Source organism: Vombatus ursinus, unplaced genomic scaffold (assembly GCF_900497805.2).
Source record: "Vombatus ursinus unplaced genomic scaffold, bare-nosed wombat genome assembly UNPS02013931.1, whole genome shotgun sequence".
In the NCBI taxonomy this organism is placed as follows: Eukaryota; Metazoa; Chordata; class Mammalia; order Diprotodontia; family Vombatidae; genus Vombatus; species Vombatus ursinus.
Window position 1 is genome coordinate 2,179,827 of NW_020953709.1, and position 15,251 is coordinate 2,195,077.

Here is a 15,251-nt window from a genome sequence, read left to right on the forward strand (position 1 = left end):
CTCTGTCTCTCTCCCTCCCTTCCCCCCTCTCCATTCTCTCTCTCTCTCTCTCTGTCTGTCTCTGTCTCTGACTCTCTCCCTCTCCCTACTTTGTACCTATAAGCACTCCCCAGGAAAGTCCTGGTTCTCAAACTTATTACTCTCTCTCTCACACACACATGCTACCTTCTAGTCCAATAAGCCTTCTCCATGTTCTCTAAATATCAGAGAGGATTAAGAAAGTGCCTAGTAGGGGCCAGGCTAGTGCTAAGTGCTCTTTAAAAATATTATCTCATTTGATCATCGCAACAACTCTGCAAGGTAGGTGGCTGTTATCTCCATTTTACATTTGAGGAAACTGAGGCAGATAGGGGCAACTAGGTGGTGCAATGGATAGAGAACCAGAGGAGGCATTTAAATGACTGCTTTGTTGAATTACAATGGAAGTTTGAGCTGAAATCTGCTTCCCTGTCACCCACCAGTTCCAGTTTTACCGAGCAGAAAAAGCCTCTGCCACATCACAGGCATGTGGATACCTGAAGACAGCTCCCCTGTCCTTTCCAATGAGAGACCTGTGGATATCTGAAGGTGGCTCTCCTGCCCATCCACATCACAGGCCTCTGGATATCTGAGCGCAGCTCTCCTGTCCATCTGCATGAGACCTCTGGATATCTGAAGGCAGCTCCCCTGTCCATCCATGACAGGCTTCCAGTTATCTGAAGGCAGCTGTCCTGCCCCCCCCCCCCCCCAACTTCTCTTTTTCAGGTTAAACATGCACAGTTAATGCATTGTCTGCTTGTCCGCTGGATAGCATGTACTTTTGATTTGTTTTAGGACTGCACCTGAGAGAAAACTCAGTGAGGAGCCACCATTGGTAAAACCAACGCAGATCAACATCCATTCTGCGATTTATAGTCTTAGGGAGTCAGTGGGGCACTGCTCGGGTAAGGGACTTGCCCAAGGTCTCAAAACCAGCATGTGACTGAGGCAGGAAGTGACCCAGGTCCGACTCCAAGGTCTGCTCTTTGTCCACAATACCATGCCAGGGTATCTCTTATAGACTCAAGCATCACAAATTAATTCTGATTACTTGGGTGTTGTGGTGGTAAGGAAGGTGAAACGTGGAGGGAAATTCCAGAATGATTAACACTGGGATTATGGAAAAGGGAATGTGGTTCTCTTACTTTTAAGGGTGACTATGACCTAGGCTAACAAGAGTTGTTCCCTAGGACAGCAGCTCTCTTATATAGTAGCAGAGATGTGATTCACTGGGAGGTGTTCCCTACTTGAGTAAAATCACTGGTCCAGTAAAAACAAAGACACAAACAAATAAACGAAAAAATAATTAATTGGGGAAAATATTACCAGAAAGGAAGAATACAAACATTTAAAAAAAAAAAGACTAGTCCTTGCCCTCAAACCAGTGACTTTGAGCATCCAAGAAAATACCCAGACTGAAGCTGGGGGTCATTTTTCAGTTGCTTGATGGTGACCGGGAGTGCAGCAAATTTGGAAAACTGATTCTAGGCCATCCTAGGGGAACCCAAAAAGAGCCTGCCTGAAGGATACATTCCAAAAAATGGGTCTTTAAATTCAAAGCCAGTCCCAAAACTGATCAAACAATGTCCAAAGGTGTTTTTACTCAACAGAAATAGAATTTGAAATGTAACACGGCAGAAACGTGAATGTTAGATTTAGGCCCCAAATCAAGAGTAAGCAGGAAGGGGCAGGTAGGTGAGCACCCGCCCTGGAGACAAGAGGTTCTGAGTTCAAATGCGGCCTCAGACATACAACACTCACTAGCTGTGTGACTGAGCAAGTCACTTAACCCCATTTGTCCCACCAAGAACAAAGAAACAAATAGCCTTTCTTGACCAATTCCTACCTACCACTTTGGGGCTACACAGAGCGCTGGGAAAAGCTGCGCCGCTCCTCTTGGTTTCCCGTGTATCCAAGCATCCGGAATGGAGACAGCTTCTACTGGGACCCAAGCCAAGCCAAGAAGGACTTAGACCCGTTCGACTCCGTAACCTTCGGGTGGTCTTCAGAGACCGGGACCTTAAAGGAAAGAAAGATGAACCTTAAGGAAGAGGGGGTTTGGGACTAGGCAAATGGAGGGCTCCAGAAGAAGCTTGGGGCACCAGTCCTTCCCGTCTTCCAGCCAGCTTCCAGCCAGCTTCCCCGGAGTTGTGACTCGGGGTTCCAATCAGACACTAGCAGTGTGACTGAGGCTGTGCTCCAGAGTGTCGCTAAGGTCCCCGTACAGCTCTAAATGCTGTGATCCTGTCCTATCGGCAAAATGATGAAATGGATAGAGCAGTCAGAAGACCTGAGTTCGAATTAGCAGCTGCGTGACCCCAGGCAAGTCACCACCTCCCTGGGTCTCAGTTTTCGCTGCACTAAAATGAGTGGGTGGACCCGACTGCCCTAGGACTATCCGGGGAAACGGGGAGTGGGGAGGCGGGATGAGGGGTGGAAATCAAAGACGCTCAGAGCCAGGGTTATCAGGAATTTGGGGGGACACCCTGCCAGCTCCCTGTCCCAGCCACGAGTGGGCCCGTTAGTCCAGGGGCTAGAAAATGCCTTGGGGAAAAGCTCAGGATGGGGTTAACGCCGCCCCACTAACCAACCGCCACCATCTCGACGAAGTCCCGCAGGAATCCCCAGAGCACCGGGAGAGCGCGTGCACGTCCTTTGTGGGGGCGCCGGGTGGGGAGGGGCTCCGCCGAGCCAAGAGCGCCCACCCACTGAGCCGTCTGCCCCGGCTCCCCCCTCCCTAGCAAACGCAGGGATAGGTGCACGCCTCTCTAGGGGCTCCCACCCGAGCCACGTACTACCAACGCTTGGCATCCCTGCAGCTCCCCAACCGCACCATACGGAGTTAGCAGCGGGCACGGACGACGACTGAGTCCTGGGGAATCTGGGTTCCAGTTCTGCCTCTTACTGTCCTTGTGGCTTCAAGTTGGTCTAGGTTTTAATTTTCCTATCTGTAAAACTAAGAGTGTTGAATTTCGGAAGCTGCTTAAGGTCTAAAATCTGTTCAGTGGAATCCCCTTGGGCAGGAGGGAGATCAGGCCAGTAAGAAGCGGAAGGAGACCACCTCTGCAAATGCCATCTGACCGGGGAGCCACTTCCCCCAGGGCCTGGCTCAGACCCTGCTCTTCGGGAGGGTCCTTGGCCTGCCTAGAACATCCTCAGCCATTTATCACAGCCCAGGTCTCCTGACCACGTCCCTTTTCAGTTTAAGAAGCTTCTCAGTTATCTACTGCTGCATCTAGGATAAAAGGCAAACTCATCAGCCTGGATCGTGAAACGCTCCACCTTTGGCTCCAAACTACTTTTCTAATCTTACGTGATCCATCCCTCTCTTCCACCCTTTGAAGTTATACTGCTTGAAAAGGCACTTTCTGTGCACACTCTTCCACCTTTCCTGCTCCAACCTTGCTGCTGACCTCCAACCTCGAGTTCCAACTGCCTTTCAGATATCTCAAACTGAACATGCAATAGACATCTTAAAGTCGTTGCGTCCAAAACAGAAATCAGAATCTTCCCCCCTAAATATTCTCCACTCTCCTACCTTCCCTATTACTGTAGAAGGCAATGCCATCCTTCCAGTCCCTCAGATTCACAGCCTGGGAGTAATCCTGGGCTCCTCGCAGTCTCTTAACACCTACGTCCAAGCCGTTGCCAAGCCCTGTGAAGTCACCTTCGCAACATCTCTGGTAGATTTCACCTGCAGCATCTCCCAAACACTGCCGCTTTCTGACACTCCCCCTCCCCCAGGCCCATCCTTACCTCACGCGCCGACTACCGCAAAAGCTGCTGGGGTGGGGGTGGGGCGCAGTCTGCCGCTCTCAAGTCTCTTCCCCAGTCTAATCCATCCTACCTTCAGCTACCAAAGTGGTTTTCCTGAAGTACAAGTCTGATCACGTTCTCCTTCCCCACCCCACCCCCAACTTAAACTCCAGTGGCCCCTTATTGCCTCCAACAAAATCCTCTGCTTGGTATTCAAAGCCCTTTATCATTTAGCCCCCTCCAAACTTCCCTTCTTCTTACCCCTTACTCTTCAATCCAGTGACGTGCCCTGGCCTCCTGGTTGTTTCAAGAACAAGACCCTCTCTCTCTCTCTCTCCTCACACCCCCTCGGCTCCAACTACTGACCTGACTACTGGCTTCCATTAAGTCCTAACTAAAATCCCAGCCTCCATAGGAAGCCTTCCCCAACACCTCTTAATCCTAGTGCCTTCGCTCTGGTAACTTCCAATTCAGCCTCTTGCTGGTACCGAGGTGTTTGCGTGATGTCTCCGCATTCCATTCTGAGCTCCAGGGACTATGTTTTGCCTCTTTTGTGTCTCCCTTGCTTAGCAGAGTGCCTGGCACGCAGCGGGTACTTAATATTATCCTTCTTCAGTTCCTGAACTCTGTATTCCTTCTCCCCAGTGCCTGGAATATCCTCCCCCTGCTCCTCTCCTTAGAGTTCTCCCCTTCTTCCCGAAGCCTCCTGGATTCCCACAGCCCTCCCCCCTTATTGCTCTCTTCCTCCTCAAATCCCCTTGCATTTGTGTTTCCTAATATAGACTTGCCGTCAAGTGCCCCAGCCCCCAACAGCCTGTGGACCACCCGCGTCCTCTGCCCCAGTAACCTTGGATAGCTCATGCACGGGTTATGCGCTTTCCACGTTAGTGGGTTAAATAAATACGATGCCTTTAATGTTTGTGGAGTGATTTGACTGACGATGAAGTGAGGAATAGTGCTGAGAATGAAGGGATGAGGTCGTTCTGGAATTTCCAAGAGCTAAGCAGGGAGAGGCATCATGGCAGGGTGGAGGGCCCCTTGACTGGAAATCAGAAGGCCCTGGGTTCTTGCCTCTATGACCTTGGACAGTCCACTTTCCCACTCCAGGGTTCATTTTCCTCATCTGTAATATGCAGAAGGTGCACTGAGGGAAAAACAAATAAACCAAAACCATTGACTCTGGAGTCAGAGTCTTGGGTTCAAGTCATTCTTTCTTTGTGAACTTGGACCTTGATTTTCCCATCTAAGAGACAAGAGGGTTGGATTAGCGAGGACTTCTGAGATCCACTGTAGATCTAGCTCGATGACCCCCGAATAGGGGACCTCAAAGGTCCCTTTTAGTTCTAACAGAAGAAAGGATTGTTTAGAGCCGAGAAAACTTCATTTATCGTGTCAGGAATTGTGAGGCTTTGGAGTTACAGCTGGACAGGATTTTAGAGGTGATCAGGTCTTACCCTTGTCATTGTACCAACGGGAAAACTGAGACCCAGAGAACTCCCAGAGCTTGCTGGGGTTTGGGGTGGGATTGGAAGCAGGCCTTGCTGCCTCTATCCAGATCTAGGACTTTCTCTGCTACCTCATTGTGCCACAGGAGAGAGGCAGCTCGAGAGAGCCAGAAGGAAAGAAGAAAGAACAATGAAGGAGAGAGCACAATCAGACAGTGAGGTGAGCCCGTTAACATGATTTATGTGCCTGACCCAAGGCTTTCTGGGGGACTGAGCCATTCAGAAGGAAGGGGAACCACCTGAACCGAGCCCGGATCCATGGGAGAAGCAATGAGTTGGTTGCTCTATGACCAATGAAACAGGTGATCGAGGAATAAGGGGAAATGGGACTGGCAGGAGAAGTGAAACCTTCAGAGTGGAGGACCCTGCTGAGGTCAGGGTGGGTGATATTTCATAGACGCCCAGCCTGATCCACTTTTGGGGTAGGTTTAGGACCAGAGCGAGGGGCTTGAGTGGGGAGAAGCTTCTGAAGGCTGCGCCTGCCCAGGGTTCTGCCAGAAGACGCGGGGGCTGGCCATTATGTCTCAACCCTTTGAGAACTGCTCTCTTCTGTCTAGAGGTGCATGGTGACAGGCTTTCGTAGACACACCAGAGCCACAGCTGGGCACCAAGTCTGCCACCTCGGAGAATACGATGTGGAGGGAAGCATCAGCCTCCGAGCCTGGGAGCTCCTGGGCACCAATGGCAAGAGGGAATAGTTTGCGTTTTCTTCTGAAGGAGGCGCCAAGCTGGCTGCTCCCTTGGTCTTGGCAGTGAGCGTGGGATTCCCCACAAGGCCAGGCTCTTTACAAGGCTGTCTCTTCTTTCAGCTCCTCTTTTCTTTCTCCGTCCTCCTCCCTCACCTCCTCTTTGTCCTCCCCATCTTCATCACTGTTGTCTCTCTCCTCTTCCTCCGGGTAGCTCACCTCTTTGACACTACAGCTTGTGCCCCCCTCGGGTGTGTTCTCTTGCATGAGGCTATCCTAGGAAACAAGGCAAGCACCTATCAGGGATGAGCACAGGCAAAAGGAAAGTCCACCAGGTCTGTGGCCCACGGGGCCAGCAGGACTCCCCACCCAGGCCTGGAGGCCTCCCAGCCATGGCTGCAGACACTTGTGGTGGCCACTGGGGTTGCCCTGGACTGCCGGCTGCTGACACCCACTCTGACCTGGAAAGTCTCTGCTTTTCTAAGGCTGGGTTTGGCCCAGGCCAGGCCCAAGAGCCCCAAAGTGACTTGTCTAAAGACATACAGGAACTGCAACCCCTTTGGGATTAATTTGTTTTTCTGGTTTCTGCCTGCTTTTATTAAACTTTTTAGAAGTATTACATTTAATATTGATCCTTTCATTTTTTTCAGGCTGGCTCAGAGCCTGGGGGTGCATTGCCAGGCCTGGGGCCTTTTCAGCCTTTAATGTCCCTTTCTTCCAAGAGACAGCCATCAGCTGAACTCCTAGAACTCGGGCTCTTCACCAGATCGATTTGAGGGCTCAGTGGAATTAGAGGGGAAGACGATGACACCGGTATTTGAAGTGGATTGGCTTCCTTTGTAATCCTATATATTTTATTATTAGTATTTTTTTCACTTGAAGCCACAGTTCTGAGACGACACTTGGCCTAGAAGCACAATTATGCAGTGAGAAGAACGCTGGAGTTGCAGGCTGAGGTGCCGGGTTGTCACTCACACCGGGGGTGACCTGGTTTTGAAGCATGCCTCCAGCGCTAAATCTCTGGCCCCTTCATCCTAGTCCAGACTCTTGCTAGCAACTGTCTTGAGTAAGCTGGGTCACTCTCCTCTTTGGGGACTGATTTGTTCATCTGCAGCGTGAGGGCACTGGATTCCATGATCTGAGATCCCTTTCACCTGCGCCTCCTGATCCTTCCCAATCCCTCGCACCAAGGTTCTGGTCCTCTGCAGCTATGGTACCTGCCTTGGCCCCAAGCCTAGGGAGAAATGTATGGAACTAAATCTATTTGAGTTAAATATCTGAAGACAAAGGCACAAAGAAAAGGTGAGGCTGTCATCTTCTGGATTTGGACCATCTATCCCCAGCACCAACCTAACACAAGGTGGTTCTCTTCTTTTGAACACAGATGTTGAAAGATCCTGGATCCTGGAGTAGGCTCCTCACCCTTCCTGCTCCACTCAAGAAAGATGGGGTTGGAATTGATAAGAATACAAGTCATGGTCAAAGGATATGAACAGGCAGTTCTCAAATGAAGAAATTAAAGCCATCTAGAGTCATATGAAAAAATGCTCTAAATCACTATTGATTAGAGAAATGCAAATCAAAACGACTCTGAGGTACCACATCACACCTATCAGAATGGCCAACGTGACAAAACAGGAAAATGATACATGTTGGAGAAGATGTGGGAAAATTGGAACGCTAATGCATTGTTGGTGGAGTTGTGAAATGATCTAGCCATCCTGGAGAGCAATTTGGAACTATGCCCAAAGAGCTATAAAAATGTGGATACCCATTTGACTGCTAGGTCTGTATCCCAAAGAGATCACAAAAACGAGAAAAGGACCCATGTGTACAAAAATATTCATAGCAGCTCTTTGTGTGGTGGCAAAGAATTGGAAATTGAGAGGATGCCCATCCACTGGGGAATGACTGAACAAATTGTGATATATGAATGTAATGGAATACTGTTGTGCTGTAAGAAATGATGAGCAGGGGGACTTCAGAAAAACCTGGAAAGACTTGTACAGTCTGATGCCGAGTGAAATGAGCAGGACCAGTGGAACACTATACACGGTAACAGCCATGCTGTGCAATGACTAGTATTGACAGACTTAGCTGTTCAAGGATCCAAAAGACTCCTGACAGAAAATGCTATCCATATCCAGAAAAAGAACCATGGAGTCTGAATGCAGGTGGAAGCAGACTGTTTGCTCTCCTTTTCTTTTGTTGTTTTGTTTTATTTCTTCATTCTCATGGTTCCTCCAGTCAGTTCTAATTCTTCTATACATTGTGACTAATGTGAAAATATGCTTAACGTGAAGGAGAGCCTCTATCAGATTGCACACAGTCTTGGGGAGGAGGGAGGAGAGAGAGGGGGAGAAATTTAAAACTCAAAATCGTATGGAAGTGAATGTTGAAAACGAAAAATAAACAAATTCTTAAAAAAAAAGCAAGATGGGATCGGCCCCTGGGCTGAGGATGGCAATCTTGGTCAGCTGGAGGGTCTGGGTGCAGCCACAGCCCCTGGGAGAAGCTGTGCCAGTGAGAGAAGCAAAGGAATGGCGGGGTTCCAATGCTGCTGCCCAGGACCGATGGCTGAGGGACCACAGGCCAGTCATTGGTGTGCCTTAGTTTTCTCCTCTGTAAAAGGAGGCTGGATCAGGGGGCCTCTTCACTCCCTTCCAGACCCAAATCTTAGGCCATGGACATTGAAATAAAAGAGCTCGCTCTCCTCATCCATCCTCACCGGCATCGTTTAGTTCTGTCTCCTGCTGTGAGGCCAGAAGGGAATCTCTTCCTTTCCTGATCTCAAATCTGGTGGAAGAAGGCACTGTGACCCGCAGGCTCTAGACTGGAGGTGTGGGTGGCCCACTCCATCTAAGGAACCATCTCGTACGTGACAGAAGGCGCCCCCCCCCACTCCAATCCTCCTAGAACAGGGTTTTGGCCCCCTAAGGCTCCTTCAGTCTGGTGAAGCCTATGGACCCCTGCTCTGAGTCATGTCCATCAAAGCATCAAATCAAAGACAAAGGATTACAAAGGAAACCAATTCGATTGAAATACAATTATCAAAAACATTTAAAAAACAATCTCATGGGCCCTCAGCTAAAAGTCCCAGTTCTTGAGGATCTGGTGGGTGGCTGGACCTTGTCAGTATGAAACAACAGCAAATTACAGTATATTTCCAAAGCCCTCTAGTAGGGGACAGAGGACGTGGGTCTGACCCCAGATCAGCCACATGAGACCTCCTGGGCCTTAGGCCTATCATCTCTGCTTTCTGGGCCTCAGTTTCCCCTGCAGAATGAGGCAGCTGGTCCTTTCCAGCACTCAACGTGTGGTTCTTTGATTTGAGAATGCTGTCCCTCATTCTTCCTCTCCTGTCCTAGCACCATGTGTAGCCCTGAGCAGGGCCATTTTCATTGTTTACATTTTTCTCCACCCCAAATCTCCTTTACTAGGGCCTCTACACCTTTAGTTCCTTAGCCCACATGGATCTGTGCCCACTAGAAATGGATTACTTCCAGACTGACCAGAAAGAAAACTCACCCAATTATAGAATACGTAACAGACGTAGGTAAATGTGAGGCTGAACTCCAGGAGGGAGGTGATTAACAAAATCATGGAAACCATCCTTCCCACATTCTGCAAAAGAAATACAAGAGGAGAATTCATCACAATCTTTCTCAGTGAATGAGGCACTCTAGAGAAGCAGAAGGGGGTCAGGGCACCTGAGGAAGGCTTCTGGACTGGGTCAACACCGGGGCCTGCTGGAGCTCACAAAGCCCATTGCAAAACTGGCAGTTCTCAGAAATCTGCAAAGGCTACAAACTCAAGGTCTGAATGTTTTGTTGACTGTCTAGCTTTAAGAGAGGGATGGAGAAAATGGTGTTGCTATTGTTCAATCCTGTCCAACTCTCTGTGACCCCATTTGGGGTTTTCTTGGCAAAGATACTGAAGTTTTTTGCCATTTCCTTCTCCAGATCATTTTACAGATGAGGAAACTGAGGGAAACAGGGTAAAGTGTCTAGGGTCAGATCTGAACTCAAGAAGATGAGTCTTCCTGACTAAAGGCCCACTGCTCTATCTACTGTGCCACCAAGCTGTCCTATGGAGAAAATGGTAATAGTGCAGATTAATTTTCAGTGTGTTGGCCACATTTGTTTTATCCTGTTAAATATCTACCAGCACACCTCTGCGTCAACAGAGATACAGAGCGGATCTCTGTGGCTTTGGCCAGTAGACGGGGAGCTGATTCGCCCTAACAGACTCATAGGCGGCCAATGAACCAGAAGGAAGATTGGAGAGGTAGTGGAACATAACAACATGACTAACCTTTACAAAGCACTTTACTTAAGCTGTTTCGTTCAATCTTCACAACAACCTTGTAGAGGTATGTACTATTAGGACTCTGTCCATTTTACAGGTGAAGAAACGGAAGTTAAAGGATGTTCAATGACTTGCCCAGGGTCACAGGCCTAGTAGATATCTGAGTGGGATTCTGACTTGGGTCTTCCTGACCCCTAATTTGGCATTCTCTCCACTGGGTCACCTAGCCGCCTACTGAAACGAGGGCTCTGGAGGATCTGGGTTCAAATATGGCCTGCACCATACACCAGCTCAGCATCTAGGGGTCCAGAAGACCTGGTTCAAATACGGCCTTCACCACAAGCCAGCCGAGTGTCCCTGATGAAATAACATAACCCTTCTGTGCCTTAGATAAACCTTAGATAACTTCCACACTTGGAGTTACCCACAGTGACTAAATCCTAGCTCCCTTTCATATGTGCCCACAATAAAAAAAAAAAAAAACCCCATCAAGTAACCAGAACATCCCTTGTTTTCAAGTTGGCCAATTCTCTTGTCAGTAAGAAGATCGACGTGAAAAACCAATTTAACACCAGAAAGCAAGTTGGTCAACCACAAATAAGAGAAGGAGTTAAAAGAGACAGACAGTGCCCAGAAGTTTGGGTATACCCATGTCAGTCACCTGGGAAATGCCTGCCAAGCAGATGGGGTACTGGTATTGGGCACCATCAATTGTTACTGTCCATTTCTCAGTATTCCTTTTGAGGCCACTAGGTGGCGCCAAAGAGCACTGAGCGCTGGGTCTGGAGCTCGTGACCCTGGGCAGGTTGCTTAAAGGCTTACTTTGGTTCGCCTCAGTTTCCTCCTCTGTAAAATGGGGACAATAACAGCACCTGCCTGTTGTGAGGGTCACACGCGATAATGATTGTAGCGCGCTTTACGGGGCGCTAGGTGAGTAGTAGGCGCCTCAGACGTGGCAGCTACGATGATGATTCCAGTCATGATTCCCGAATCCTCTGCCCAGAGGGCCAGTGCTCTGTCCACGGCTGGTTTCTGGGCCCCCTCCACACCCTCCAGAGTGAGAGGAGCTGTCAGCTGGCCTGGGAAGCTACGACCGTGTTACAGACACACAACAGTCGTTTCAGTTTGTCCCACTCTCCGTGACCCCATTGAGGGTTTTCTTTCAGAGGTACTGGAGTGTTTGCCATTTCCTTCTCCAGCTCATTTTACAGATAAGGAAACTGAGACAGACAGCGTGAAGCGACTTGCCCAGAGTCACCCAGAGAGTAAGTGTCTGAGGCCAGATTTGAACTCGGGAAGATGACTTCAGGTCCAGTGCTCTGTGCACGACGTAACCTAGTACGACCGTGAAGACTTTACTATCCCTACCCAGGGACAAGGAGAAGGAATTCTATGAAAAGTGATCGAGTGACCTCTAGGGGGCTCCACAAAAAGCAGCCCGAGTCAGGAACACCCGAGTTCAAACCCTGCCTCAGACATCTCACTGGGTCTCTGTCTGACTCAGTTTCCAAATTTGGAGAGTGAAGGTAATGACAGCCCCTCCTTCCCAGGGCTGTTGTAAGGACTGAGTTAAAATGTGGAAAGCACTTTGCAAACCTTAAAGCATTGAACAAATGCTGGCTGTTCTTTCCTAGTGTCCATCTGGGACCCCTTGAAAGAGGCTAAAACAAAACTCTGCTGGGGACCTTTTCCACAACATGGCCCCAAGCAGCCTCTGCGGCCTCCCCTGCTGCCATCACTTCCTCTTTGAAGCATCCCCAGTCCTTCGCACAGTGCCCGGCACATGGCTGGCACTCAATCAATGTTTCCTGGTTTGCCTTGACTCTGAATTCTGCAGTGCAGCCCAACCAGGCTTCACAGTTCCCCAAGACACTGCATCTCCCACCTCCAAGCCTTTACATTGGCCATCCCACACCGTGGAATGCACCCCCTCCTTTCTTTCACCTCAGAGTCCCTCTCTTCCTCGAACAGAGCTTAAGCACGCCATTCTGCATTACACTCTTCCTGTGCCTTCCCTTCCAAACCATTCTGTACACATCTGTATTTGTTCACTTCGTGGCTAGTCTGGATATGTATATAGCCATCTCTGAACGTGGACGTGCACATACGTATCTCCGTATCTGTACTTACATACACATTGTTGTTTCCCTTAGCTCCCTGGGAGTAGGGATTGCTTCCTGCTTTGTCCTCTCATCCCCAGGACTTAGTGCACTGCGGGCACCTAGGTGACTCCTCAGGAATACTTGTTAATTGATTGTCTGGTCATGAAGTGCACCTCCCCAGCCCCCGTTCCTGCTGAAAGCCTCCTGCGCTTCCCCCAAACTCCACAATCATTTGGAAACCGGGACCTCTCTGTGTAACTGGCTACTTACTGCTCTGGAAAAATTTTTATAGGATAGTTCTTCTTCCATACACAATTCAATGATTATGAGAATGATTCCAACTGATGCTACTGAGGCACTCACAATGTTTCCAAAGAAAGCCAACTTTCTCTGAAAAGGAAATGCATGTTGAATTTAGGTGTAAGGGGATGGCTTCTGAGGAAACGATCTGGTTTTCTGTCAGGGGCCTCGGTAACTGGGACTGGCACCATTGGATTTGGGGCCACAAGGCCTGGGTTTTTATCCTGGCTCTGCTCTGTGCTGCAGGTATGAACCTTGGTAAAGCCCATGATCCCTCCCTGGACCCAAGCTTCTTCCCGTTATCCTTCAAGTGCCTTCCAATGCTACAGCCCATCAGTTGGGAGACTGAGGTTCAACTTAGTTGGTAACCCCTCTGAAAAAACATCAAACAGTTGTATTTAATCCAGGGCCCTTAACCTGAGGTTCATAGGACTGCAGGGGGTTTGTAAACTTAGATGGGAAGAGAAAACGACATAAATGAAATTTAGTATTTCTATTACGAATGGTGGCAACAAACATTATTCTGAGGAGTCAACAGGCTTCACCAGATTGCCACCAAGGTCCAAGAAAGGGTTAAGAACCCCTGGACTACCTATTCTCCAAGGTCTTCTCCAGGCCTAAAATTCCAGGATTTTAACTTTCTGGTCTACCAGGGGGAAGGAGAGAGGAATGGAGGGGGACAGGTGAGAGAAGAAGAGCACGGGGGAGAGAGAGAAAGAGAGAGACGGACAGACAACAGTCACACAGAATACAAAGGACGACAGAGAGCCCAGTAGCACCCACAAAATGCACAAAGACCCTGAGGGGTGCCTTCAGCAGACTGAACCTCCCTTGGTGGAGAACACGGACACAAATCTCCCAGGATAAGAAGGTGCAGGTGGCTTGCAATCTGCCCTGGCAGAGGGAGTACTAGACCTGGGAAGGCTCCGGGGTCCCCTGCAGTATTAGAGGAGGGTGCCTGTACTTGCTTGCTTCCCCTTCCGCCCCCTCAGGAGCCTGCTTCTTGGGGACGGTCACTGCCCACAGCTTGGGAGGGTGCCTGACTGATCTGGGACTCTGCCATCTCTGACTTAAAACCTCCGTCCCCCTTTATGTACAAGGGCAGCAGCAAGCGCATTCCCACACCTTCTGACTCACCGAATGGACGGAGGAGTATGTGGCTTCACTTACTGAGAGGATTCCAGACACGAGGAACTGCTTAGAAAAATACACCTGTCAATGTCATTGCTAAGCGAGACCCCCCCCCCCAATCACACGCTCTTCAGGGTTGGAAGGACCGCGGTGGCCTGTGGACCTGACCAGCACACAAAAGGAAGCCCCTAGGAGCCCCCTCAGGCCGTCCAGGGAGGGCTCTCGTTGCTGGGGAGCCTTCTAATGTTAAGCCTACTCACAACTTCCACCTTTTCTCCTGGGGTCAAACAGATCAAGTCTGGCTTCAGAGTTCTGGGTTCAAACCTGCCTGCTGTCACTTATCACCTTGTGACTTGGCGAGCCACTTCATTTCTCTAGGCCTCAGTTTCCTCATCTGTAAAATGAGGGGGCTGGACCTCCGAGGTTCCGTCCAGCTCCAGGTCTGTTCCCTCTGCCCATCACAGCTCTTCGCATACCTTGCTGAATCCCTTCCTCATTTAAATCCTTTTCAGAAGAACAAGTCCCTCTGGTGGAATTCCCTTTCCCTTTTTTTCCCCTTGGTGGCCCCTGCTAAGTGTCCTAGCCCAGCAGTCACTCAGAGTCATGAGGGCAGCAGCTAGGAGCCGGCCAGCCGGCATCAGCCGAGTCTGAGACCACAGTCATGGGGCCGGGAAGCCCAGCGGAGGTAGAGAGGGCCCGTGCTTGCAGCCCCAAGGGGGAATTCCTGGTGTGGGAGCTCCCTCTCCCAAGGTAGATCACAGAGAAGGCAGACTGAGTCTCCTGACGCGCCTCAAGTACAGGGATTTGTCCGGGGCTACAAAGACAGCAGGTGGTGGGACAAGGGCCCAGGTCCTTCTGGCTCTACACTCAGACTTCCAGCTACTCCGCCATATTGAGCCTGCGGGCCCTCCTTGTGTCAGGGATGTCTCAACTCCTCTGAGCATCCCAATTCAATCCAACAAACATTTACGAAAGGCTATCACAAGAGAGTTACTGTGGTAGGTTCTGTCCCTGTGCCTTTGCTCAAGCAGCCCGGCATTCACAGCATCAATGACAGCGCGGCCACTGCTACTTTTCATGGTAAGGAAGTGATGCCACCCAGGGTAGCATGGCGCCATGGGAAGAGCATGGTCTGGAGCCTGGGAACTGGGGTTCTCTCACTGACTACCTTGTGAGCTCTGGGACTGTTTCCTCTTCTGCAAACTGAGGGATTTGGATGAGGCGGCAGCCTCAGGTGAGTGCCCGCCCTACATTCTCTCTCTCTGATGGTCAGTATGGATCCTAGTTCATTGACGTCAGATGGATAACCCACAAATGACGTGGGCAGACGAGGAGGAGCAGTCTTCTTTCCACTGAACGTGGGAGAGGCATGTCCTTTGGTTGATGACTACTGTCCCTGGAGGAGGCAGCTGTCACTATCACAGAAATATCCTCTCTCTCTCTTC

At 49.8% G+C, this 15,251-nt stretch overlaps 1 protein-coding gene across 2 annotated transcripts in view; it reads right to left on the reverse strand.

Moving 5' to 3' along the window:
• Positions 1 to 1,926: 1,926 nt before the first annotated feature.
• MS4A13 (membrane spanning 4-domains A13) overlaps positions 1,927 to 15,251 on the reverse strand; it is a 30,524-nt gene continuing 17,199 nt past the window's right edge. The window contains exons 4-7 of one of the 2 annotated variants that reach the window (XM_027858895.1): positions 13,813 to 13,869; positions 12,646 to 12,765; positions 9,494 to 9,589; positions 1,927 to 2,037 (exon numbers count right to left, since the gene is read on the reverse strand). In XM_027858895.1, the coding sequence (XP_027714696.1) occupies positions 1,957 to 2,037; positions 9,494 to 9,589; positions 12,646 to 12,765; positions 13,813 to 13,869 (354 nt within the window). In that variant the 3' untranslated portion in view covers positions 1,927 to 1,956. Of the gene's footprint in view, positions 2,038 to 4,927; positions 6,242 to 9,493; positions 9,590 to 12,645; positions 12,766 to 13,812; positions 13,870 to 15,251 lie in introns of those variants that run through there. The other variant, XM_027858894.1, reaches the window with a different exon arrangement.